The sequence below is a fragment of the Zeus faber genome, assembly GCF_960531495.2.
Source record: "Zeus faber genome assembly, chromosome: 5".
Lineage (NCBI taxonomy): Eukaryota > Metazoa > Chordata > Actinopteri > Zeiformes > Zeidae > Zeus > Zeus faber.
In genome coordinates, this window is record NC_137192.1 from 31341018 (window position 1) to 31368306 (window position 27289).

A 27289-nucleotide genomic window follows, 5' to 3' on the forward strand; every position below is an offset into this window, starting at 1 on the left:
GGTTGAACCCACTGGTGCCGGATGAAGCCATACGTCCAGCCGAGTCCTTCTCCATGTTCCACGGCGACAGAACGGGGGAGTCGGGGAAATCCAAAGGTGGAGGCATCTGCCTAATGGTAAACAACCGCTGGTGTAACGCCAACAACACCAAATTCCTCTCCCACTCCTGCTCGCCGAACCTGGAACAGCTGACCATCCTATGCCGTCCATTTTATCTCCCCCGGGAATTTAGCACGGCCATTATTACAGCCGTTTATATCCCACCGCAAGCAGACACCGACGCAGCTCTGTCGGTCCTGTATGATGTGTTGTGCGGATTTCAGAACAGACATCCCGACGCGGCTGTGGTGGTGACTGGGGACTTTAACAGGGCCAACCTTAAAAAAGTTCTGCCTAATTTCCACCAACACATCACGTGTGCCACCAGGGGAGATAGAATTTTGGGCCATTGTTAAACACCGTACAAGAACAGATACAAGACCGTCTCACTCCCTGCTTTCGGGAAATCAGATCACGCCACGATCTCGCTGGTTCCTGTTTACAGGCCTCTGATTGCACGAGAACTGGTGGTGACGAGGGATGTGAAGCGGTGGAGGCTGCGCTTCAGGACGCTCTGACTGACGTAGACTGGGACATGTTCCAATCAAGTTCAATTGACGTCAGCGAGTTTACGGAGGTTGTAGTAAGTTTTGAAACTACGCTAGCAGACAACATCGTTCCCACGGTGAAAGTTCGAAGATTTCCAAACCAGAAACCATGGCTTGATAAATCCATCCGCTGTGCTCTAAATGCTTGCACGGCCGCTTACAACGACGGTCTTGTATCTGGAAATATGGACAATTACAAAGCGGCGTCGTACAATCTGCGGAGGGCGGTGAGGGACGCTAAACGGAAGTACAGGGAGACCGTGGAGCTACAGATGGAGCGGGGGGACACAAGACGCTTGTGACAGGGGCTGTGGACTATTACGAATTACAACAGCAGCTCCTCCCTAGCCGACCAACTGAACTCCTTTTATGTGCGGTTCGAGTCTGGCAACAGCACCGCTAGCTCGCCGGCTAATTGGAGTTACACCGCTGGGGATGAGCGTGCACTCTCAGTGTCCGTGCACAAGGTCAGGAGGGCTCTGATGCGGGTGAACACCAAGAAAGCTGCGGGCCCAGATGGCATATCTGGGCGACTACTGAAGACCTGTGCTAAACAGCTAGCTCCGGTGTTCACTACAATATTCAACATCTCTCTGGCTGAATCAGTGGTCCCGTCCTGCTTCAAGAGGCCCACCGTCGTTCCTGTCCCGAAGATCACCTCTCCTGCCTGCCTGAATGACTACCGTCCGGTGGCCCTCACCTTGGTGGTCATGAAGTGTTTCGAGAGGCTGATTAAGGATTATATCTGCGCCTCCCTCCCCCGCACCTTGGACCCGTTGCAGTTTGCGTACCGGCAGAACAGATCCATGGACAACGCGGTCTCCGGGGTACTGCACACCATGCTCACGCATCTGGATGGGCAGAAGGGGGCCTATGTGAGATTGCTGTTCATTGATTACAGTTCAGCTTTCAACACCATAGTCCCCACCAGACTGCCTGTCAAGCTGAAAGAGCTCGGACTGAATGCTCCGCTGTGTGCCTGGATCCTGGACTTCCTCACAGCCCGCCCCCAGGTGGTCAGGGTGGGGAAGCACATGTCAAGCTCCCTCACCCTGAATACAGGATCCCCCCCAGGGTTGCCTCCTCAGCCCCCTGCTGTACTCCCTGTACACACATGACTGTGTGGCCAGGTCCAGCTCCAACACCATCATAAAGTTTGCTGACGACACCGTTGTCGTGGGCCTGATCACCGACTGCGACGAGAAGGCCTACCGCGAGGAGGTGGCTGACCTGTCACTCTGGTGCCAGGACAACAGCCTCCACCTGAACGTCATCAAAACTAAGGAGCTGATTGTGGACTTTAGGCGAGGATCACAATCGAGGACGCACGCGCCCTTGGTGATTAACGGGACTTCTGTCGACAGGGTGAGCAGCTTCAAGTACCTGGGAGTCCACATCACAGAGGACTTAACATGGACTGTACATACAGACACGCTGGTGAGAAAGGCGAGGCAGCGTCTCTACCACCTCAGGCAGCTGAGGAAATTCCGGGTCTCGGTGAGGATCCTCAAGTCCTTCTACTCTGGAGCAGTGGAGAGCATCCTGACAGGCAACATTACTGCCTGGTTTGGGAGCTGTACTGCTCAGGACAGGCGGGCCAAGGGTGGTGCGTCCAGCTGAACGTACCACTGGAACTACCCTCCCCTCCTTGCAGGAGTTATACACCAGGAGGTGTAGTAGCCGAGCCCGCAGGATCATGAAGGATCCTCATCACCCCAACAACGGACTGTTCCAGCTGCTGCGGTCAGGCAAGCGCCTCCGCAGTCACACAGCGAGAACAGAGAGACTGAGATGGAGTTTTTTCCCGCAAGCCATAAGAACTGTCAATGATGACCTCACCAGGGGTCCTCACTGAGACACACACATAGGCTCCACTACCTAACTGTACTATATGTAGCATACTGTACCGCATACTGTGTCACTGTTCAGGGTTGTTCATGATGCCGTATTGCTGCGCCGTACTGTTGTATACTGTGCTGTATTATCCCAAACACTACCTCACTTTATTCACATGTCCATCCATATACATAAGCATATTCCCTCTATCTATTCCATTTTATTTCATTTTATTTTACTGTATTTTATTTTATTCTATATATTTTTATTTTTATTCTATAAGTATTCGACTTACTGTATTACGTTTTAGGAGTCAGTTAGTTGGTCTATTAGAAATAGATTTTTCCTAGGACATATTGTCTGTTATAACCAGATGCATTGCATTACATTTCACTGCATATATGTATGAAAGTATGTATATGTATGTGACGAATAAACCTCTTGAATCTTGAATCCTGAATCAGACGTAGCATCCTCCCAAATAAAGAAGGGCCAGCATTTGAAGCATTTGTGGCCACCTGACTTTGAATTTCGGAGGCAAGGCACTTATCATGTTCTCAAGAGTCCTGTTGTATCGCTCAGCAACTCCATTCCCCATAGGATGGTTAGGGGTGGTATGCTATTTCTGGATACCAGCCATCTCCAGGAGCTCTTTAATAAGTTGACTATCAAAATTGGCCCCCTGATCCGAATGGATACATTAAGGGAAACCATATATGCAGAAAAAGTCGTTTCAGAGACGACGGGCAACCTGCTTTGATGACTGATTTTTACATGGGAATGCGTGTGACAGTTTGGAAAAGTGATCTATGACAACTAAAACATCAACACACTTCCTGTCAGCCTGCTCAGCAGTCCAAAAGTCAATACAGACTAGCTCCATTGGTTAAGAGGTGTAAATACTTTGAAGAGGTGCTTAGCTGTTAGGTTCTGGGGCCTTTCCAACCACACAGCGAAAGCAGTTCCTCACATGTTTTGCTGTTGTTTCTGTTGTTGCTGTTTCAGTTGTTGTTTCTGTTGTTGCTGTGGTTACTGTTGTTGCTGTTGTTTCTGTTGTTATTGCTTTTTCTGTTGTTTCTGTTGTTGCTGCTATTGTTGCTGCTGCTGTTGTTGCTGTTGTTTCTGTTGTTGCTGCTGGTGTTGTTGCTGTTGTTGTTGTTTTTGTTGTTGCTACTATTGTTGCTGCTATTGTTGCTACTGCTGTTTTAGTTGTTTTGGTTGTAGTTTTTGTTGTTGTTTCTGCTGGTGTTGATGTTGCTGCTGCGGTTGTTGTTGTTTCTGTTGCCGCTGCCATTGTTGTTTCTGCTGTTGTTGTTTTCTGTTGTTGCTGCTGCTGTTGCTGCTGTTGTTTCTACTGCCGTTGTAGTGGTTTTTGTTGTTGTTGCTGCTGCTTTTGTTGCTGCTGCTTTTGTTGTTGCTGTTGTTTCAGGGGCATTCTTTTGAAATGACCAGCTGACAACAATGTTCTGTCTTTGATTGTATTTCTTTGTAAAGTGCATCGTGTTGCCCTGGTATGAAATGTGCTTTATAAATAAAGTGTGACTTGACTTGACTTAACTAGACATGATTGATGATGTACCATCCCTACCCAAAAGGACCTCTGCCTGGTGAGAGAAAGCGTGTGAGCCTGCCCTTGATGAACAGCTGAGTCGTGGAGGCTTTGGAGGACCTGGCCCTTCAGGGAGCCATTTGTCTGTCTTTCTTTACCTTGTACAGCATGCCATCCCTGATCGACAGCTTGGGCCAGTGTCTCAGCAGTTTCACCACACCGCCAGACTCACCAGCACGTTCACGCCTAGTGGGTCTCCTGTGACGCTGGATGTAAAAGAAGACTCTGCCGAAGACGTCAATCTTGCAGATTGACCAGTTCACTCCGTGGTAGAGAGGCAGTCTGGTGGACACCAGCAAGCTGTGGAATAGCTGGTCCTGTGCTTCTTACTTGGCAGATACCTCCAGAGTTGTGCGCATGCAAAACAGCCGAGATGTCATGTGAAGAGAAGGACCTTTGAGGATGAGGCGGGGTGACAACAGCTTCCTCCTCGCACTGATCATCAACTCACTGGCAGTTAGTTGTACACCTGAATGCATCTTGTACTGTCCTGTCCACCATCCCACTTACTTGGTTCAGTAACGAGGCATAAAGTTCAGTTCCATGGCCTATGCATGACTGGACAAATGTCTCTCTACTCAGCACACATTCTCTACTCTCTACTCAACCACATTCTTTGTACCAGGGACATAGTTCAAATCAAAACTATATGCTGCAATCTTTGAGAACCATCTCTGTTCACATGCATCTAACCTAGGCTTAGTCAAGATGTACGTCAATGGATTATTATCTGTCCAGGTCGTGAAACATCGGCCCTTCAGAAAGTGGCTGAACATGTCACAGACTGCCCATTTTAGAGCAACTATCCAGCCGATGCGCTGGATAGTTCAGCTGGGAGTGTGAGAGTTTCTTGCTGGCGAATGCCAAGGGTCAGGCAATCTTTCCATCAGGAGGCAACTGTGAGAGGACAGCTCCTTAGCCATCAAAGGAGGCATCAACCACGAGGGTGAGCGCATTAAATTGCATTAAAGTCCGGATGGGCTAATGTGACACTGTGCACAAGCTCATGTTTCAAAAGTCTGAATGCTTCTTTGCACTCATCAGTCCAGTCAGTTGGAGACAGTCTAACATGGCCTTTTTTGAACGTAGCTTTATGGCCTCCCTCTTTTTTGTGCAGCGGCAAGCTCAGCAGCAAGGCTGAACAGCGGCTTAGCTTTAAGAAGAAGAAGAATCTTTATTCACACACACACACAGACACACACACACATGCTTTTTGGGTGGTGGCTGGTGCAATGTGGCCTCTGCATTTCACCCATCCTGGCTTGTCCTTCCTACGGGGGGGAAGGAGCAGTGGGCAGCATTCGTCTACGCGCCCGGGGACCTGCTTCCAAATTTCCATCGTTGGTCAGAGGCTGGTGATGTGTGCATGGTTTTTTTTTGGTGGGGGTCCTTACTGACGTGAGGTGGAGGAAACCCCATGTGAGCACAGGTAGTACATGCAAACTCCACACAGAAAGGCTCCAATTTGGGAGATGACCCGCCGGAGCACGGTGCCAACAGCGCCCCGGACGGGAATTGATCCCAGGACCTTCTTGCTATGAGGCAGCAGTGCAATGCAGGGGTAGGGGAGAAGGAGTTCTGAGGGTCCTGTGCTGAACCTGTTAAACAGTTCAACTCATTGGCTGTGACAAGGCTTCCCTCAGCCTGATCCCCCTTCACTTTGAAGCCTGTGATCTTTTTCATACCTGATCACACATCCCACATGTTGTTTTGCTGGAGCTTGCTCTCCAGCTTTTGCCTGTATACCTCCTTGCTCTGCCTCACACTCACTTTCGGCTCCTTCTGCACACTCCTCAGTAATTCCCTTTCCCTGTCCCTGAAGGCTCTCTTCTTCTTATTCAGAAACATTCTGATTTCTATGTTAGGGGCCCGGTAGGTTTTTTTTCATGGGGCCCCGAAATTCTAGCAACGCCCCTGAAAACAACATCTCCCCTCTGGGCAGTTGCGTCTTGAATGGCCAGGTAAATGACACAGGAAGCACAGCCTGTTCTCCTGATGATGAGTGAGGGCGGGGTAAGAGCTGTTTTTACATATGGCACAGGGTGTGTCATTTAAGCCCTCAACTTTTCGCCTGTTGTTGGTATGTGGCTTTCTATTTGCTTGAGCATGACCCAGACACTGAAGCAACACTTTCTCCAGCATGCCAATCAACCTCTATAATGTAGAATTGTCATGACTCACAGATTTCTTCTGTTAAGGGATGAAACTAAAATTGCATTTGGGCTAACCTCAAGCTTATTCATGTTGATTCTGCTACTCCTCTCCGTAGAAGACCTGAGCCCCTTCTCTAGATGGGATTCATCAAATACTTTCTGAACCTCACAAGCTGACCATTTATCAATTGTCTTGGACCTAAAGGTGAGAGCTAAATCTCTACTGTGGCAGTGTCTGATGAACATACGCATGACTTCAACACTGGGGTTGTCAAACATTTTACCCTGCTTTTTAAGACAACTGACGGCAACATCAGCAGCCCTGTTTTAGACTAAGCCAATACTCACATGGATTCTCTTGTTCTTTTGGCAGGGTGGAATAAACGTGAACTAGAGGCACAGAGGAGCAATGGCTAGAGCTGAAAGGTTTGTGCAGGAGTCCATAGATGGCCTGTATGGCCCGCCATTCCTTATTTCAAATCTCACGACAACCTTCGCTCTGCTGCTTAGGTGGATGAGGATTTTCTCAGCTTGGTTTTCCGGCTGAACACCACTTTTTTTCTGATGTAAGTCCTCATTTGGGCCCTTAAATGTTTAGAAAATTATTTGTTTGTTAGACAAAGATGTTGAATGACAATATTTGATGAAAATTAAAACGTATAACCATAATCAGATCAGGCATCTCTACCCAAACATCCCCTTTGCACCCCGCCCCCCATAATGCCTATGGTTTGGTCCATTCTCCACGAGGAGAAAAAAAAAAACGCTGATCTGACAGTTGCACAGGCATGTAGCAGCATTCACGAGAGATAACTCGATAAGGCAGTTGGCCCAGATCACATATCTGTGGAAGCATTGAAATGTTTAGTTGAGATGGCAGTGGTGTTCCTAACAAGACTGTTTAACACTATCCTGGAAAGGGAGAGGATGCCGGAGGAGTGGAGAAGAAGTGTACTGGTATTCATCTTCGTGTATACGGGAGACCTACAGAGCTGTGGTTACTACAGGGGAATAAAGTTGATAAACCACAGCATGAAGCTATGGGAAAGGGTAGTGGAGGCCAGGTTAAGATGAGAGGTGGGGATCGGCGAGCAGCAGTATGGTTTCATGACAGAAAAGAATACTACAGATGCAATGTTTGCTTTAAGAATGCTGATGAAAAAGTACAGGGAAGGCCAGAGGGAGTTGCACTGCGTCTTCGGGGATTTAGAGAAAGCATATGATAGGGTGCCAAGAGAGGAAGTGTGGTATTGCATGAGGAAGTCGGGGGTGGCAGAGAAGTACGTAAGAGTGGTACAGGATATGTATGAGGGCAGTCAGACAGTAATAAGGTGTGCAGTAGGCATGACAAAGGCATTCAAAGTGGAGGTGGGATTGCATCAAGGAACAGCTCAGGATGATGGATGAGATCAGGCAGGGAGTCTCCGTGGACTATGATGTTTGTTGATGACATTGTGATCTGTAGCGAGAATAGGGAGCAGGTTGAGGAGAGCCTGGAGAAGTGGAGGCATTCATTAGAGAGAAGAGGAATGAAAGTCAGCAGGAGTAAGACACAATACATGTGCCTGAATGGGAGGGAGGGCGCGAAAAGCTGAGGCGGATAAGTTCAAGTACTTGGGGTCGACCATCCAAAGCAGCGGAGTGTGCGGGAGAGAGGTGAAGAAGAGAGTAGAGGCTGGGTGGAGTGGGTGAAGAAGAGTGATCTGCAACAGAAGGGTTCCAGCAAGAGTAAAGGGGAAGGTCTACTTAACGGTAGTTAGACCGGCTATGTTGTACAGTTTAGAGTCGGTGGCACTGACAAAAAGGCAGTTGGTTGAACTAGAGGTGGCAGAGTTGAAGATGTCGAAATTTTCATTGGGAGTGACAAGAATGGATAGGATTTAGAATGAGTACATTAGAGGGACAGTTCAGGTTGGACAGTTTGGTGAAAAAGTGAGAGAGGCCAGATTGCGATGATTTGGACACGTGTATAGGAGAGATGAGAGTTACATTGGGAGAAGGATGCTGAGGATGCTGCTGCCAGGCAAGAGGAAAAGAGGGAGGCCAAAGAGAAGGTTTATGGATGTGGTTATGGAGGACATGCAGGCAGTTGGTGTAAGGGAGGAAGATGCGCAGAACAGAAGGTATTGGAGGCAGATGATCCACTGTGGTGTCCCCTAATGGAAGCAGCCCAAAGAAGAAGGAGGAGGAACCAAAAATGTTTGCAATACTGTTAATATAGGCAAAGGATGAAGGTGGAAACTAGAATCTGCACAATTGTAGTATAGAGCAGAAGAAGCTTATAGATACATTACATTTTATAACACATATTGTTCAGTACGTTATTTTAATCTGTAACATTCTGTAAGGGGCCCGCTTGTTTTTTTTTCAAAGATTCTGGCAACGCCCCTGACTCTTAACCTACCAATACCTAGAGGAGTCATATCAGAGGTACCAAATTTGTTGAGATCCATTCTTGATAGTAAAATACCCACACAGATAAAATGACAGTCTCAAGGTAATGTGGCTGTTAATAACTAGATAAACCTGACAGTTCAATACACTAAAGTAAGGATTGTGGCTCCAAAATGATGCAATAGCGAGCAGACATCTGCCCAGTCCGGCGTAGTCATGGACGATTCATGATTCACTAAGTCTCGCAAAATCGTGTTGCTCTCCGTCGCTCCTCCCATTGGAAATGAAAGGACTTTCTGCCGCTTCGTCGCTGTGTGTGGCTTCAGGTGTGTGCCTAAGGCAAGACAACAACTTTGACTACTTTACGTATTATAGGATTACGTATAATATTATATAGAATATGTAAATACTTCAAGGTGATTGTTGTGATTCCTCAGGGGAAGAAAAGCATTACCATTACCGTTTGCAATTTGATATAATTTGAATATATTTCCGTAATGCTGTAATGTGGAGGTTTAAGGTTAATCAGTAAGAAGTGAACATTTTGTTGCACATGTCTCAGGTGTATACGGCTTGTTCTTTTTGTCTGGACATGACAATTTCCTGTTCAATATGAATATTTATCTGTTGTCCATGTCTGTTTTTTAGAGAGAGCTAACACCTCATAATGCTTAAAGCTCATTCCTGTATAATGGCAATATGGCGACACACAATGAGCATTATACCTGGAGTTACAGCCATGCACGTTTCATTGGGTGAGTATCATGTTTGTTTGCAGTTGTTCTAGTTTATCTCTTTGTGTTTTCTTTTGTTTGTGTGAGTGTTGTTACCAATCTAATGCAATCCAAAATTAAACTGTCCATACAACTTCAGTAACAGCTGAGAACTGTTTTGACAAAGAAGGGAAAGCATACATTGAGTGTGAATCGAGCTAGAAATACAGAGATAACGACAAAAACAGTTGTACCATTTGTGTGCAAGAATATAAGATCTCCTGATAAAACGAAGCCAGAGGTAATCACCAAACAAAACATATGTCCCTCAGCATTTAGGCATCACTCGGTTGTAGAGTTATATCATCCATGAACATTAATTATCTGCATTTTCTCTCACACTCCCTCCTTTGTTCCTAATGGAACAATAAAATAAAAATAATTCACTAATGCTAAGATTTCAGATTAAGGCAAAATAAATCAGAAAATGACTTTTACATTGAATTCAATACAATTATACTACAGAGATATCCCAAGAATTTGATCTTGTTGAAATCAACTGGGAAACACACGTCTAATAAAAACTCATAACCAAAACTATAAAAGATAAAAATAAAAAACATCCCAGACAGAATCCCAGGACATCTCTACCTCAAATTGGCCAAACCTATCTTCCCACAATGAACTAGAGAAGAGTAAAAGACCATTGAGAGTTTATCTACAAAACACACTTTGGAAAAAACCTAAGTTGCACTGAGGGAAAAATCCTGTGTGAAGCCATTCTACAATTCTAACTAGAAAACAAAAAATCATGGGTTCAAACTGTTCAACAGTTTTCAAGAGATTCTCAAAATACATAATGCTATGCTGATTAAGCAATGGTTATCACTTACAAATAACAACAACAAATTCATTGTGTGAACATAATGACTAACATATCCTTTAAGTGAGGAAAAACATAATTAGACAAATATCTTCATCTTTCAACATCTCAGTGTCTCAACATCTCCGTCATCATCATAAGGTGGTTTCCAATCATCTAGTGGTATGGAGACAAACTGTCCCACTGTCATATTAGTAATCATCTTTGAAATGATAGGTATTATACATGCTAGACAGCAGTATAGCATCAAACACATTATCACTACAGGTATCAATATTTTTAGCGTAGAAATCCATGGTCCCAGTGCATTTCTTATCCAAGCAAATGGGTCCAAGTGTCAGCTTGGTCTTTTATTAAATCATCCCGTAACTCTTTCATAGCGTGTATGGCTAAAGACAAATTCCCACATTCTATGTCATTGGCAGGAATGTAAGTACAATTTGACTCACCGATCATAGCACATACACCTCCCTGAGCAGCACTCATTACATCTAGTACCACACGGTTCTGGAGATCAAAGTTAATTCTTGTTTAACAGCTTCTTCTGCTAGGGTGGTTGCATTAATGAACAGTAACAGTCTATAATGTATGATATTTAAGATGAATCTTTAATTGTCACGCAACACACCACACTACAACACATGCATACACACACAAGCATGCTTTGGATGGTGGCCGCTGAAATGAGGCCTCTGCATTTGACCCATCCTGGGTTGTCCTTCCTCTGGGGGGCAGCCAGGAGCAGTGGGCAGCATTCGTTGACGCACCTGGGGACCTGGTAGCAAGTGTCCATCGCTGGTCAGACGATGATGTGTGCATGTTTTTGGTGGGGGTCCTTACTTGATGGTAGGTGGAGGAAACCCCATGTGAGCACGGGGAGAACATGCAAACTCCAGTTGGTACTGATGTCATGGACATATACTACTCACAAAAAGTTAGGGGCTTTTGAGTGAAATTAATGGAAAATGTAAGTGGAAGCATGCAATGGTGATTTCCTCATCTCAAACAATTTATTGAAACAAAAGCCAACAACAGTGGTGGGTATACCACAACAAAAAATGTCCATGTCTCAATAACTTGTCATGTGTCCTTGAGCATCAATTACAGCTTGACAACGACGTCTCATGCTGTTCACAAGTCAACTTATTGTCTGCTGAGGCATGGCACCCCACTCTTCTTGAAGGGCGGCCCTCAGGTCATTGAGGTTCTGGAGTACAGAGTTACGAGCCTCTACACGGCGACTCAGCTGATCCCATAGGTTTTCTATGGGATTCAGGTCTGGAGAAAGTGCAGGCCACTCCATTTGAGGTACCCCAATCTCCAGCAGCCGTTCCCTAATGATGCGACCTTGATGAGCTGGGGCATTGTCATCCATGAAGATGAAATTAGGCCTGTGTTGTTCATGCAGGGGCACAATGACTGGATTAATGATGTTATTCGGGTAGTATGGGCTTGTCACTGTACCATTCACAAAGTGTAGGGCAGTTCTGTATTGACTAGACACACCTGCCCACACTGTAACACCACCACCACCAAAGGCTCGTCTGATGACAACAGTGGCTGACGCATAGCTCTCTGCTTGACGTGTCTGACATTGTTGACGACCATCATTTCTGCTCAACGTGAATTGACTTTCATCAGAGAACAGCACTGAGGCAACTGGTCCCTCGTCCAGCGTAAATGCTCCCTAGATGATGCCTGTGCCTGGTGGTGTGGTCAGGTACCCTTGCAGGTCGTCTAGCACATAGACCATGCTTAGACCATGGTTTTGAATGGTCTGACATGACACTTGGGTGCCTCTCACCTCCCTTAAATGTGCCTGGAGTTGAGTGGCATTCATCATCCGGTTCCGCAGGGCACTGTTCACAATGAAGCGGTCATCAGTGTGGCCAAAGGACGTCCACTTCTATGCCTTTCTGTGACTCTTCCAGTCTCTCTGTATCTCTGTTGCAACCTGCTGATGACACTCTGTGACACTCTAAGCTCAGTGGCCACTTCCCTCTGAGAACATCCTGTCTAAAACCTTGCAATGGCGAGGTACTGTTGATCAGTTGTTAGGTGTCGTCTTGGTCTCATGATGTCAACATGTGAACAGCATGATGAAGAGGACTGTTTAAATACCAATTCTAATTGAACCAGGAAATGTATCGGTCGATTCATGGATAAACACCCGTTGTGAATTTTGCCGTTCAGCTCCTTGTTAGAGAACAGCAAATTGTGCAAAATGTACTGAAACACTGAACAGTTGGACAATTGCATTCAAAAGTTTAGAGAAGGTCAAATTAAGTTCACCTGTAAAGGTTATAGTACATTTTATCTTCATCCTGAAATTTCACCCGAAAGTCGAAAATCCCTAACTTTTTGTGAGTAGTGTATATGTTCCTGATCATCTTACAAGCACAGCTTGATGGATCTTAGTCAGATTTTACATGTAAATTGGCATATCTAACATAATTGGTGTGCAAATGCCAGCCCAGTTCTTGGGAAGACTTGCATACACCATGTGTAGATGTTTGGAATTGTTGCTTGTCCCACTGTATATATGATCCGAGTTTGGTTACCTGCAGTCGTTACTGGAACTCCAGGGTAACGTAACTTCTTTTATCAGAAAAAAACAGTTTGAAAACATAAGGGATAAATAATTCCAGCATGTGAATCACCTATAGTAGGCTAGACCAATAGTTACAATAGTAACCAATCTTCTCCATACATTAGTGCAGTTCAATTGTCCTTCATATGGATTATAATGAAATACTTACTCATTTAGCGCTTTGCCTCATTTCAACAGAATGTGTCATATCTCTATCAATAGGATTATATATTAGTCTAGTCATATAAGTATAGGTTGGAAAACTTGTAGCCCAAGCATCTAGATCCTTCCCATGAAGTTGATATAGGTGAGAGAAGGAATGGTGCTTGCACTGAGTGAGTCATTGTAGTACATTCTGTACATAACATGAATGATCCGCACCTTACTCTTCTTTAACTGAATGATTCAAAAACCTCCACCACATATTTTGCTGAAATTAATGCCCAGAGGAATCAGGACTTAAACATGGGTGGAATACGTTAGTGACAGAACGTTCATTTCTCACTTGGGGCTCCTCTTCTGGATCTGAAGTGAATGAGAGTGGGGTGGGGGAGTGGCTGTGTTTTAAGTCTCGCTGTGGAACTGTGGAACTTCCAAGGTTGGATGATCAACAGGACTATGGCAATGATAATGAGAAAGATGATCACACAGACATGATTGACCTTTTCTTGTTGACGGGGCGTCATCTTTTTCAAGTACAGGTCTTTGCCACTCTAGTGGCAAATCCTCTTCGTGGAGACAGGGGTTACCAGCACCTAACGCCGTTGGGAGTGTGATCTCAGTTCATGTCTGATGATTCTCCGTCGTCGTTTATCTGGTCCTCTGGAAGGTTGCAGACTTTCTTGCGATGAGATGCGTGTACCCACGTTGGTCGCTCAGCCACCTTACCTGCTACTGCGGTGGTGAGAAGGATTTGGAACAGTCCCAGGAATCTGGCAGAGTTCCAGCTTTTCCTCTGGAAGTCACGACTCACCACTCAGTCACCTGGTCGGAGGTCGTTTAGTGGTCCTACAAGTGGGACAGGTAGGGCTGCTTTGACCTGGGATGACACAGACTTCAACACTTGGATGAGAGACATACAATATGACAACAATACTTGGTCCACGTGCCAAATTCATCTGTGGCTTTAACAGAGGTAGGGAGACCTAATCGCGTTAGGGTCCTGGTCAGCACTTCATGTGGGGACAGTCCAGTCACACCATGTGATCGTCTTCACATTCCCACATTATTATGTAATGGTAGGCATGAGACCCAATCGAGTTTGGTTTCAGCCATAGTTTTTGCTAGTTTATTTTTTACCGTTCCATTTGCTCTTTCCACAGCACCACCACTTTATGGATGGTAAGAGCAATGAATCATTATCTGGATCCCAAGATAAGCAGAGAGTTCCTTCTACACTTCGTTGGCAAAGTGACTACCATTATCCTTACCTTCACTGGGATCCCCCAGCACAGAATGATTTCTATCAGTAGTGCTTTTGCCACAGCACAGGCATCATTGGTTTTACATCCACACATGGGAACACTTCAATCCATTTAGAAAACATTTACCATTTATAAATTATTACCGAACAATATTTTTTACCACAACAGGGAGTCAGCTCGATAAAGTCCATCATGAGGTGCCTGAAGGGAGCATTCAGAGTAGGGTGGGAAGAGCTGGTGGTGGAAACACCTCTCCCTGCATGCTTCTGTGCACAAATAACATTTTTTTTTCCCAAAAATTGTTAGCAAAAACTGTGAAGCCTGGGATTTCGTAATGTTTACTTGATTTTCTAACCATCCCCCTTTTTGACACATGGTCCTTACCATGTGTCAAACGAGCAAAGTAATGAAAAAGCCAGCGGGGGAAATATGGTTTCCCCTGCGGACCATGCCAAATGTCTTTCTCCCAGTAACCTTCCACCAGAACAGTTCAGTGTGGGATGCCTGTCTTTGGAGGGAAACAAGGTTAGTAAGGAAATCTGAGTCCCCCCCCCCCTCTGCAGGAGAGATGACCATTGTTAAAACATGCGCAGTGTTAGATACAGCGTTAGATACATCTCATTACCTTTAGAGATGGGGTCAGAGGCATTAGTATGAGCAGCACATTTACAATTAGCAATTCAAGCTGGGAGGGTGATGGCATCTAAAAGGTTCTTTACAAGGTCAGCATTAGCAATGAATTTCCCAGTGGAGGTTAAGAACCCTCTGTGGCACCAAAGAGAACCAAAATCATGTACAACACCAAATGCATAATGACTGTCAGTATAAATATTTACATTGCAATACAATATTACAATTATTTACTTTTCCCTTCGCAAGAATACAAGCACAGGTTAATGCAAACAATTGTGCAGCCTGGGCCGAAAGATGCCCAGGGAGTCTGGCAGATTCCATGGTCCCAGAAGAAGTCATAACCGAGTATGCCACAAGCTGGTTACCTCTCTGCAGACCCATCCACAAAAAGCTCCATATCATAATTTACAAGAGCATCAGCAACTGCAATGGCTATCACTGCCAAGCAATCATGTGGATCCCCATCGTCAGTGGTGGGGAGAAGAGTGGCTGGATTAAGAACAGTGCATCGCTTCAAGGTGATATGGGGAAGCATATTGATGATGGTGTTGTTTCTTGATGGGTGTGATGTGTTGATGAATGAAGGAGTGACCGCTGACGCTGACTTGATTAAAATAATAGTTTTATTACACAAATCAGCATCAAACCAGACTTGCCATGGACGTCCAGGAGAGACCCGAGCCAGATAGAATCACTGACCGCACTATATCTCAGCTTTGGGAGCTCAGTGATCTATTCACCTTGAACCTTCCAGACACCTCAATAGGAAGCTGTTGCTGGAGAGAAATTTGCTGTTTTACTCTTTAGCAAGAGATGTCATAAATGCGGCACTCACCGCATGCATATAAGCAGGCAACCCACTTGCCACAGCACCAAGTTTCTGAGAATAATATGCAACAGGACATAATTTATCTTAATGGCATTGTAACAACACAGCAGACATAAAACCATCCTTCTCTTTCACAGTCAAAGTGAAAGGGCGCGTCATACCCAGCAAAACCTAATCATGGGGCAGATGTAAGAGCTTGTTGAAGAGCAAAAAAGCTTTCTTCCACCTCGTGGCTCCAATCAATACTAGCTGACAATGACAAACCCTTCCCATGAACCATTGTTGATAATGGCTAGGCAGGTATCGCATAATCCACAATCCAAGAACGACAATAACCACAGCAACCTAAAAAGGCCATCACCTGCCTTTTAAGTCTATGGTTTAGGCATATCTAAAATGGCAGCAACTCTATGGTTGCCCAGGGTGCGACCCTGTGATGAAATGTCATGACCCAGATAATGAACGTTCTTTTGTGCCAGCTGGAATTTAGTTTTAGAAGCCTTGTGACCATTTTGAAATAAATAGTTTAGGAGGTCCTGCGTATCTACGATACATGACTCCTCTTCTGATGAGCAGATCAGTAAATCCTCTACATATTTGATCAAAGTGCTGCCATTCATAAATTCGAAACCAGCTAAATTCTCACCTAATGCAGCAGACAACACTGTCGGAGACTGAGAATATCCTCATCTACTGCAATTCTAAATAAATCATTTGCCAGGTCAATAACAGCGAAACATTTTGATGTACCCGGGACTTGAGACAAAATTGTAGTGGGATTTAGGAACAGGCACCCTGTGGTGAACAGCATCATTTACAGCGTGCAAATGCTGAACAAAACGCCACAAGACTCTATCCGCCTCTTTAACAGGCAATATCGGGGTACTGCATGAAGATGAGGAACATAGTACAACAATGCCTGCCTCTAAGAGCGATTCAATTCATTTAACATGGCATCTAGTCGCAATGGGTATTTGCGGTTTATACAGTTGGTAGGAAGATTTTGGGGTGACCATGAGGGGAATTTCCCCCTTCATTAGTCCAACATCATTTGGTTGTGGCCCAGAGTAACAATTGACATACATGACTTTCCCTAAACCATAAGTTCTTAAATTCCTTATCTTTCCTTTATCACTAATCCTGGCAGTACAATGCAATTCTGATGGGTTCATAAAATCACCGCTGTGAGCCACAATTCCTTAGCTTTCCTTACCAATTCACCACTGATAGCCTTGCTGTAAATCCCACGCATAGATATAAGCTGATGTTCTTAGGCCATCAGCCATTGGACCATAAAACATTATGCATCCTTCCTAACACATGAGATTTTAAGACCACTCTATGTACACTCTATGACCACTCTATGTACACTCAAGACCACTCTATGTACAGTGAAACTCTCTATCAATCGCCATCCTGCTGCTCCCATGACAGCGGTCGAGCGTCCCCATAATGGTGGACTTGATTTGAGTTTTATTGACTCACCATTTATCTGAAGGATGACAGTTGGGCTTTCGTTGGCTTGGGACAGAAGCTGAGAAAGAACAGGGATGAAGAATGTATCATCTAAATCGAGATCAACTGAGGCATCTGGAGGAGGACCATCTATTGTGGGGCCAGGGTCATTGTTTTCTTTTAATCCTGCCCCCGTCATTGCTGATAGTGTCCAGTCCCCTTCTCTTCTTCCTCCTTGATGAGCGGGAAGGAACAGGCATAATGTCCATGTTCGTTGCAGTAGTAGCACATGGATGTAAGGTCACTGCTGTATCCTCGTCCTTCCCGGCCTGGTCGCCGGACCGTTCCATTCCTTTCTCTGAGTGGTTTTCCTACAGAACGCTTCCATTTCAGGGTGCGATTGGCTCTGGGAAAGATAAAGAGAAAAAGAGAAAAAAAACTGTTTATTAACACAGATACAGGCTTTTTTCAGTTATTTCCAAATTAATTAAGGCCTTGCAGTATACGTTCCAGCAATCCCACCAGATATTGAAATTATAACACTACTGTTTCACCAGGGACTCATGTGTGAAGCTAGTTTGACACAGTTTGGCACGCTTATCTCATTCATTGACACACAGACTGTTCTTATCTTGCGTTTATTCATTTGTTTGTTACGTCGAGATTTTTATCAGCCCGATAACTAGCATACCCCAAGACACTGGTAAAATCACTCCAAACTTATTTCAAACTTGTTTGAGAGTGATCTATTGGCCAGGTGGTCAAACGCTCCAGAAACTAATAAAATCACCCAGGATTCATGTGAAGTTTATCACTGCAAATAGAGTTAAAAAATAAAGAAAACAACAACAAAAAAAACAACCCCTATTAGAGTACCTGACAAAAATTAACAAAACACGTGAAGAACAGTAAGCCAACCACACAATGGGCCATCAAACTCTGTCCTCCCCCCTAACTATTCAAAACTTCATAAAGCTAACTAAAAAGTAAGCTGTGAAAACTGGACTTCCAGTCCCTCCAAAAGAAAAAAGATTTATAAAGACATATATATATATAATATTATCATATTATATATATATATATATATAGTTATTAAATATAACAATTGCACAATAGTGTGAGTGACATTGTCTTGCTACTAACAGGTAGGAGGAGCAAGTCAATGAACAAGAAATTGGAGACGAGGACTCCATACTCCCGAGTCAATGAAAAGAGTCATTTGTTTCAAACAATTTGCTCAAACTCACACATCACCACAGATATGTGTGATTATTGATGCGCCAAGTTGTGAGCTGATAGCATTAATTACACAGCTTTGGTACATTTTTGAGTTTTTTTTGACCACTCGAGAATTGGGGGAAAAAGGGTCGAAAATCCCCCTAAAAGACATTACATATACAGATATTTCATCACACATGAATGGAATTGGGCTCTTCGGATTCTCAGTCTCTGCTTTGTAGCCGTATACAATTTCTACAATTCCATGACTGTTAGGTACCGCAGTGTGCAGAAATATGGAAAAGAAAAAATGGTGAAAATCACATATTTTCACTACATGCAGAAACTGGTCTGTTTAGCACCCTGATGCCTGAAAGCTTAAAACTGAGGTTGCGTTAAACACAGACTGCCCCGTGGGGAAAAAATGCTAAAATGGCAGCTTGGGGGGGCCCTGGTGGCTTCAGGGACCATATGCAACCGCATAGTCTGAATACAGCAAAAAACGCCCCTGTGTCTTAGTGATATGTTTCGAATTCCAACGAGAGATTTAAATATTCAGGTTACCTCAACAAAGCCTGGGCACCACAATCAAGCTCAACCAGGACAACAAAGTTGATAATTAATTGACAAATGGCCATAATAAGACAAGACAAATTCACAGATTTATGAATATTTTGCAACGTTGCACTAAACATTAGGCCAGATTGTCCTCTAATGTTGAGGCTCATCATCATCTTAGCGTGAAAATAATCCCCCTGGCCTGATTTGCTCTTCTCTGCATTTATCGCAGATTGTCCAACTATAATTTAAGCAATTAACAAACTGTCCAACTATAAGTTCCTTATCATATTTGCCACAAAATACATTATGCAAAAAACATCAGTCTTAACAGTCTTGGAAAGGACTACACCATATCATCATACATTCCGAAGATACTGACTTTTAAAGCTTAAAAAGTAATCTTTTGGTGTATTTCAGGATGACACCTGCACAAAGAAGATCCACATTATTCCACATTAAACACTTTATCAAATCTTTGATTGATTGATTATATTTTACTAATCCTTTGATAGATCAGTCTAATCCTTATGGCTAACTATATATTTTTACCTTTTTTGTATTTTCCAAACCTCAAGGATCTTTACGGTGGAGGAGCAGGTACAGACCGGCTCCTCTCCTGTCGGCTTCACCCGCTCGTGCCCTCATAGACGAGCAGATCAGCATCCAGGGGCGTTTCCTGCCGCCCCACAGTGCAGTCACAGTGTGTGCACACATGCACAGTGAGGACGGCGACCTGTGGGAAGCCTTTTCACACTACAATACCAACGAGGACGGCACCGTGAACCGTAAGTCTCAAGGATTCTTACCAGCATGCGCACTGTTGCTTCAAAATTCAAAATTACAATTAGCAAATAAAAAAAAATTCTACACATTACATATCCAAAACCAACAAAAAAAAATCTAATTTCGCAATTCTCTCCTCCATTAGTGAGCAGGGATCACTCGGTTGGGGGTTCATATGTCGGGTGCGAGCCGATGGGGCTGATGTGGAGCCTGCAGCCGGCACCGGGGGCCAGAGAGGGTTTGAGGTTGGCACTTGAAAAAACGTATTATAATAAAGTTTTTTTTTGTAGAATCCCCACTCCTATTGAATTTATTGACTTCAAACCATCTCCATTGCGTATTCTGTCCACAGGCTCAGGAAGAAAAACGTGGAGGCTCCGGACCTAGTGAACCTGTCCCTGTTGGAGGGCCACGTCACACCAAGTGACGGTTCCACGGAAGTCATACGCGGCGCGGGTCCGCTGGCGGTATCGACTGTGGAGAGGTGGTACATGACACCAGGCGTCAGGAGGATAGACATTCGACAAAATGGAATCGTGGGAACGTTATTTCTGCCTTCAGGTAAGATAAGATAAAAAGCAGAATACATTTATTTGGCAAAGTACATTTTAATACACAATGACTTTGTCTTGGTCAGGGTTGGTGCGTTGGTGTGTAGTGCCTAAAAATGCTTAAAAACCTAAAAAAGATGTCTCATAGTGATGATCGAATGTTGTTGCCTGCAGGCCCAGGGCCGTTCCCTGCCATGGTGGACCTGTGGGGGATGGGAGGAGGGCTGGTGGAGTACCGCTCTGCACTGTTTGCCTCCAGAGGCTTTGCAAGTCTTTCTCTCGCCTACTTGGGACACAAAGATATTCCCGGTCCACTCAACACAATAAATGTCGGCATCCACTACCTCAGGGTAAAAACAAAACAAAAAAAGATTGCTTCATTTTCTATCTCCCTCCATTTCTTTGTCGCTCCAGGTGACATTTTTCCCGATATTCTCTTGTGTGTTGGCAGTCGGCGTACCACCTGCTTCAGGACCGTCCTGAAGTGTGTGAGGAAAGAGTGGGTGTGATCGGCCTCTCCTTCGGGGTCTTCATGTCCCTACAAATCGCCACTCAGCCTGATCTCAAAGTGTGTGAAGAGTTCAATCTTTGAGATCGGTTTTTCTGGGACAGTGGTCATTCTGCCGCCCCTGTTACTGTGTGAAATGCACATTGATAAAGAAATGTTACATTCAGAAATAATGTAATTTAAGTAAATACTGTGTCACTGCTTTGATACTGTGGCTCAGATCAAATATCATGTATCAAACATGTATGATAATAATTGAAGTTTCCCCTTTCAGCCAAAGTGTGTGATTTGTATTAATGGCCCAATTGGAGCCTACTCTGGCAGCGTGGGTCAAAGCTTCGAGAGGTAGTAGCTGCTGATGAAAATGAATATATACTATAATACTATTTATACCAATCAGATGCTTGTTGGTGCTTTTACTCATTCTGTGCCATTTACCATATGATCATGTGAATGTCTTTTTTCTTTTTTTTTCTTCTTTTCTCTTTATTACCCATGATATTGACTTGTTTTTCTTCTATAGGTAAGTCGTGCAGCGTCGTCATCACTAAGGCCTTGTGGGTTTGTTCAATTCTGGCCTGGACATGATCTGCGATGTGTAATAAAAGTAATGCTTTGTTACTGAGATCAAGTTCTGTTTATTGCAACTGCAGACAGACAGGAGCAGAAAAGAATAACACAAGAAACACACTGCTTAAAATGGGAGCCACAAAACTTTGAAACTAATTGTGTGGAGGTTGAGTTTACTTCCTGTGTGTTGTTGTTGTTGTTGTTGTTGTTGTTGTTAGTATCACGCCGTACTGGCACTTTGACGAACAGGGCTACGTTAGTTTCAGAGAAGTGACCTTGCCGAATAACATTCACCCAGAGAACAGAGTGAAGGTAATGTGTAAAATTAAAAGTCACACCCATATACTTCCAATCCCAACATTCAATTACAATCATTGCAATTTTACATCAACCATATGTCTTTGCAGTTAGAAAACCTGACCTGCCCAATACTGTGCATTGTGGGAGAGGATGACTTGAGCTGCGCGAGTATAGAGAACGCAAATGAGGTACTCTGACTTAAAATGTATTTATTCATTGGTTTGAATAAAAATCCAAATAGAACTTTACAACCCCACTTTTTAAATGGATTTGTAGCTTCCCTGCTCTGAATGGAAGACATTGGAATTTAAATCACAATTGAATTATTTACTTATTTGATTCAGTTATGTGTTTGTGATTTAACATGTGTTTGTGCCTCAGATTGAGGAGGCTCTGCGTTCTGCAGATAAAGCCCAACTCTTCACCCGCTTGTCGTATCCCGGTGCAGGACACCTGATAGAGCCTCCGTACTCCCCAAACGCTAGAACCTCCCTGTGGATGGTCAAACCCAAGAAACGTATGTGGGCTTTCTTTGTTGTTTTTTTACATTTAATTTGCACAGGTCTAATTACTCACTATTCATTGTTAAAAATAATATAAAATGTTGTTTCCTGTTAAGTATAAACTGATTGTTCTGAATTATTTGTTTACCCTTATATTTTTACTTCCCCTTCATAAAGATACATGTGGTTCACCTCAATTGAGGATCACTGTGCATGAATCTTGGTCAAATTCAGTTAGTGATCTAGAACTTACCTATTTTCTTGTCCTCCACAGCCACTCACTATAGCCCATTCATCTTAAACAATCCGCAATCAAATTAAATCTCACATAGCAAAGTCATATTTTCATTCATTTTGAGAAGAATTATAAAAAAAACATTTTTGACATATGTATCAGCGGCAGCAGCATCTCTGCAGTTGCAAAGTTCATTTGCTCTACATTCGTGTGGCAGTTTCGTCTAACACGCACCTCCCAAGTGGCCCGTTCAGGGACCTCAGGCACAGAAGACAGGGTTGTAGACATCAGTTTATTGTAGAGTGGGCCAGCTGGAATAAGCCAAGGAGCAGATAGACGCGTCATGACAGGGCTCCTCCCCTGAGTGTGTGTGTGGGGATGGAGCTTTTACCTGTTGCTCGTTAGACCAACCAACGAGCAACAGGTATGCAGCCACTCTGATCCCAATTACCTAGAGCAAAGTCAGGTGTAGCTGCTCAAACCACCCCATCCCCACCCTCAATAATGACAACAAGGGGATGGTAGCTCAGGAGGTGGAGCTGGTCGTCTAGTAATCTAAAGGTTGCTGGTTCAATCCCAGGCTCCTCCTGCTAGCATGCTGTAGTGTCCTTGAGCAAGACACTTAACCCATAATTGCTCCTGATGGCTGCGTCCGTCGGTGTTCGAATAATTGTAAGTCGCTTTGGATAAAAGCGTCTGCTAAATGTAATGTAATTCTTAGTCTGGCTGAAACTCTTGTGTTTTCACTGGCAGTGAGGAATGTTAGTGACTTCCCACATCATCACAGCTTGAATTCACAAGGGCAGGCTGGCAGTGCCATACAAGGCATTATGTGTAATTCATGTACACAGTAGATCATAGTGGATTTTTGCGCTGACTGAATTAGTCCCAGATTCATTTTGAAACTTACTTTAAAGTACTGAGAATCACAACATCATGAGTCTGTGAAAAACAACTATTTCTTTGATGATAATATTAACCAATATGGAATGGAAAATGACATTGTTTTGTATTTCCTGTGCTTTGCTGTTTCCCCTCTATTCGTGTCTAGTCATCACGCTGTGGGGAGGCCACCTCGCACCCCATGCCGCCGCACAGGAAAACTCCTGGAACAAGATGCTGCATTTTCTGGATTGCAATCTCAGAGGCTGAAATTGTCCGGTTACAGACAATATCAACTCAATCATCTGTTCACCTCCAGGAGCAGTAATTGTTTTTATCCAAGATATCTGGGACTTCTGGGAAGTCTGATTTTTATTTTTCATGTACTATTATTGCATATTAAAAAAAAAAAAAAAGGTAATATGAGAAATTAAAACTGGGAGGACAAGAACTTCTGCATCAGAGGTGGTACAATATGACAGAACGCCATAAAAGTCATATGTAGGACGTTTTGGGTGTTGGGTGCCTCTTCTAGGTCAAGCCAAAATTAGCTTGTAAGTTTCAGTAAATCATAAGGAATTCATGTAGTTCTAAATGTGAAAACCAATAGAATGGTCACTTACCTGGGTCAACCCTCATCAAATCAAGGAAAGAAAGGCCAGAAAGTGTCAACAATGAGGGAACTTCCAGATTACAATTTAGAATTGATTCCCTCTTTACAAGGTGGATGCCCAAAACTACTGTGCGAAATAAATGTTGATTTTGGCAAGACATTTAATTTTTCCATTACTTTCAATACCGATAAGATACCACTGCAGGGGGTAAGACATCAAAAGCCTTGGACCAAAACGAATTGAATGTTATTCTTATTTGATATAAGAAAATCATATTAGAAAATAAAAAATTGCAACAATAAGGTTCCATAATATATTATTGATCATTCCGGCCGCACAAAATTTCAGACCACTTTACCAAAGAGCCCACTGCTTGTTCAGGTTTTGATAGGTTTTTAATGTTCACTGCGTCATAAACAGTGATTGTAAATTGGGGTGAAGAGGCTGTTGCGTGCTGACGTCACCATGGCGATCATAATGGCGCATGGTGCACGTAAGCTACAGCACTGACTTTGAGACTAAACAACATGACCCGATATGGTTACATGGAAAGTGAAAAGAAATGGGGGTAAGCGTGATGACCCATCACTATAAGCAAAGAATTGCATCATTCTACATCATACATTGAGTCATTTTTATTTCCAAGGGTTTATGATCTACGTGGAGTAGAGTGCTCCATCGTCCGCCATTTCCGCTAATGTGTGCACATTGGTTGACGCACTTCCTGTGACACACTGCCGTAAATCCATCAATCCATCATCCAATCATGGGATTTGTACCCGGTGGCGGTCCAAATGCATTGTGATATCGAGACTTATAAGGAAAGACTCATGATGTCTTATTCTATAGCCATTACACTGTGCAATTAACATTGACTTCATAATGATAGGTTGAAACAGAAATGTTGTCTCCTGCCGCTGAGCTGAGCGACAGGTAGGTGGAGAACACATTCCTCAAACCAGGGATGATGCATTTAGAAACAATGTGGGGTTTTTTTGTTCTTACTTTGCAAGATAATACTTTAAATAGCAACACTAAAAAATAAACACTTGAAATTAGAAATACTTTTTAAGACTACACAGAACAGGTTTAAATTACTTCATGGCAGATTTGAATAGACGTTGGGTGAGTGCTTGAAACTTTCGTGTAACTTACAGTTCCTTGAGAGAATATAACAAAACTGTACACACACATCAAATATTTGATGATATGAATCGATTCATTTATTTATTGATTTAGGGAAGAACGTTCATTTCTGCAGATATCAGGTTTGCAAGGCCTTGTTTTTTGGCTGAATGGAGAAAGGAACTTCCTTAAGTTGGAAGTGGACGTCATTGGTTCCTTGGTGTTTGATCCTACAGACCGCAGGGTGCTCGTGGGTCCTTTTTCCATCTGGAGTTGTGGAAGCGTCGCTTCAAGTTCATTAATCCTGGTCCCCACTGTCAATTGGCTTTTGACCGATTCTAGAGCTGTCTCCTCCAGATCTGGTTTGGCCTGGGAGAAGTCCATCTTCCTGGCGTGGAGGGTGGACATCAACGTCACCATTTCCTCCTCACGGAGGAGTAATTTATTTTCCTCCTCCCTGTTCTTGTTGATGCAGAGCTAATTTTCAGCCTGCTCGTCCCAGGTTGCAGCTTCCTTCCCCAACAGCTGTCTTTGAAGGATTGCTTCCTCAATGGAGGCTTCAATCTTGTCCTTTGAGGACTGACAGAGTGTAATCTCTACCTGGAGAAGTGTGTTCAAGTTTTCAATTTTGAGGGCTATATTTGGAAACTGGACTATTATAAACATGATTTACAGATTGGTTTTATATACAATAAATTATTTTCCTACAGTTTTCCACTTGCCAAAAAGTGATTGCAGCTCCTACCTTGTCACTGAAAGATTATTTATGCCTCAAAATGACTTGGTTTCATTCATGAGGTTTATATTGTATAGATTATAACCCACCCAGTCCTTTATACCTGTTGAAATAACTTTAGAGGCTGTTTCTGCTTCAAAATTACTTGATCTAAATCTGAAGACAAGACCTTGTTTTCAATATTTTCAGCCAAGAAACCAACTTACTTACCTCATAACCATTAAGATAATAACCCTTAATGGACTGCCCAGAAGGATGTGGTGGATGGCCCAGAGGAGCAGATGGGGGGCCCAGAGGGGGACATGGTGGTGGTTTATGAGAAATATGTCTGTAGGACACATGATGCAAGACTTCAGTATTTCCAAATATGTACCTGAAGGGAGATATACTTCTCCATGTACAGTATGACATCATACAGCACAAATCACATGGTCAGAATGTATAGCAATATTTTTAGAGAGGTTAATCTGACAGGTTTAAAATATATATAAAAAAATAAATATACATATTTATAACAATATATAATACAAATAATAAAGATAATATATATTATCGATAATGATATATAGATTTTCTTTTTCTTTTTTTTTTCAACTGGTGGTTTTGGATGTATGTACATTTACACTCACATACATCCTCAAAGAGATACAGACCGTGACTGTGTCTCTAAAAATATATATATACATTTGCAAACAACATGTAAACAACTGAATGCAGCTCTGTGCACATGAAGCGATGAGCTGAACAGGAACGCCCACAAGCCACAGCAACAGCTCTTTGGCGACTGAGCTTGCGATCGCGCGGTCAACTTCCTCCCGTCGCCAAGTCTGCCACATCACGTCGCGTCGCTCCCCGTCGCTCCTCCCATTGGAAATGAAGGACTTTCTGCCGCTTCGTCGCTGCGTGGGGCTTCAGGTGTGAGCTTAAGGTAAGACAACAGCTTTGAATATTTAACAGGATAATGTATAATGTGATGTAAATACTTCAAGGTGATTGTTGTGATTCCTCTCAGGGGAAGACAAGAATTACCGTTATCTGTTGCAATTTGATATCATTTGGATATATTTCCATAATTGTGTAGTGTGGAGGTTTAAGGTTAATCAGTAAGAAGTGAAAATTTTGTTGCCCATGTCTCAGCTCTGTACGGTTTGTTTGTTTTGTCTGGACATGACAGTTTCCTGTTCAATATCAATTTTTACCTGTTGTCCATGTCTGTTTTTAGAGAGAACTAACGCCTCATAATGCTTAAAGCACATTCCTGTATGACGGCAATATGGAGACACACAATGAGCATCATACCTGGAGTTACAGCCATGCACCATTCGTTGGGTAAGTATCATGTTTGTTTGCTGTTGTTCTTGTTTATCTGTGTTTTCTTTGGTTTGTGTGAGTGTTGTGTTACCAATTTAATGCAATCCAAAATGAACTCTCTACAACATAGCTAGACAATTACAATTCCTACACTCTCCTTGATTCCCCTGGCTTCAAAATGGCTTCAAAGCCCGAGGCTGTTCCTGGGGACTTGCTCAGAAGAAGC

General features: G+C 43.5%; 1 protein-coding gene across 1 annotated transcript in view; it reads left to right on the forward strand.

Moving 5' to 3' along the window:
* LOC307230690 (bile acid-CoA:amino acid N-acyltransferase-like) overlaps nt 1–23547 on the forward strand; it is a gene marked incomplete at both ends in the record, with an annotated part of 27374 nt that extends 3827 nt beyond the window's left edge. Inside the window, 9 exons of the mRNA XM_080001127.1 lie at nt 19521–19730; nt 19874–19973; nt 20081–20289; nt 20454–20629; nt 20731–20849; nt 21576–21669; nt 21765–21845; nt 22039–22174; nt 23447–23547. Coding sequence (XP_079857253.1) covers nt 19521–19730; nt 19874–19973; nt 20081–20289; nt 20454–20629; nt 20731–20849; nt 21576–21669; nt 21765–21845; nt 22039–22174; nt 23447–23547 — 1226 coding nt within the window. The remainder of the gene's footprint in view (nt 1–19520; nt 19731–19873; nt 19974–20080; nt 20290–20453; nt 20630–20730; nt 20850–21575; nt 21670–21764; nt 21846–22038; nt 22175–23446) is intronic.
* Between the last annotated feature and the right edge of the window lie 3742 nt (nt 23548–27289).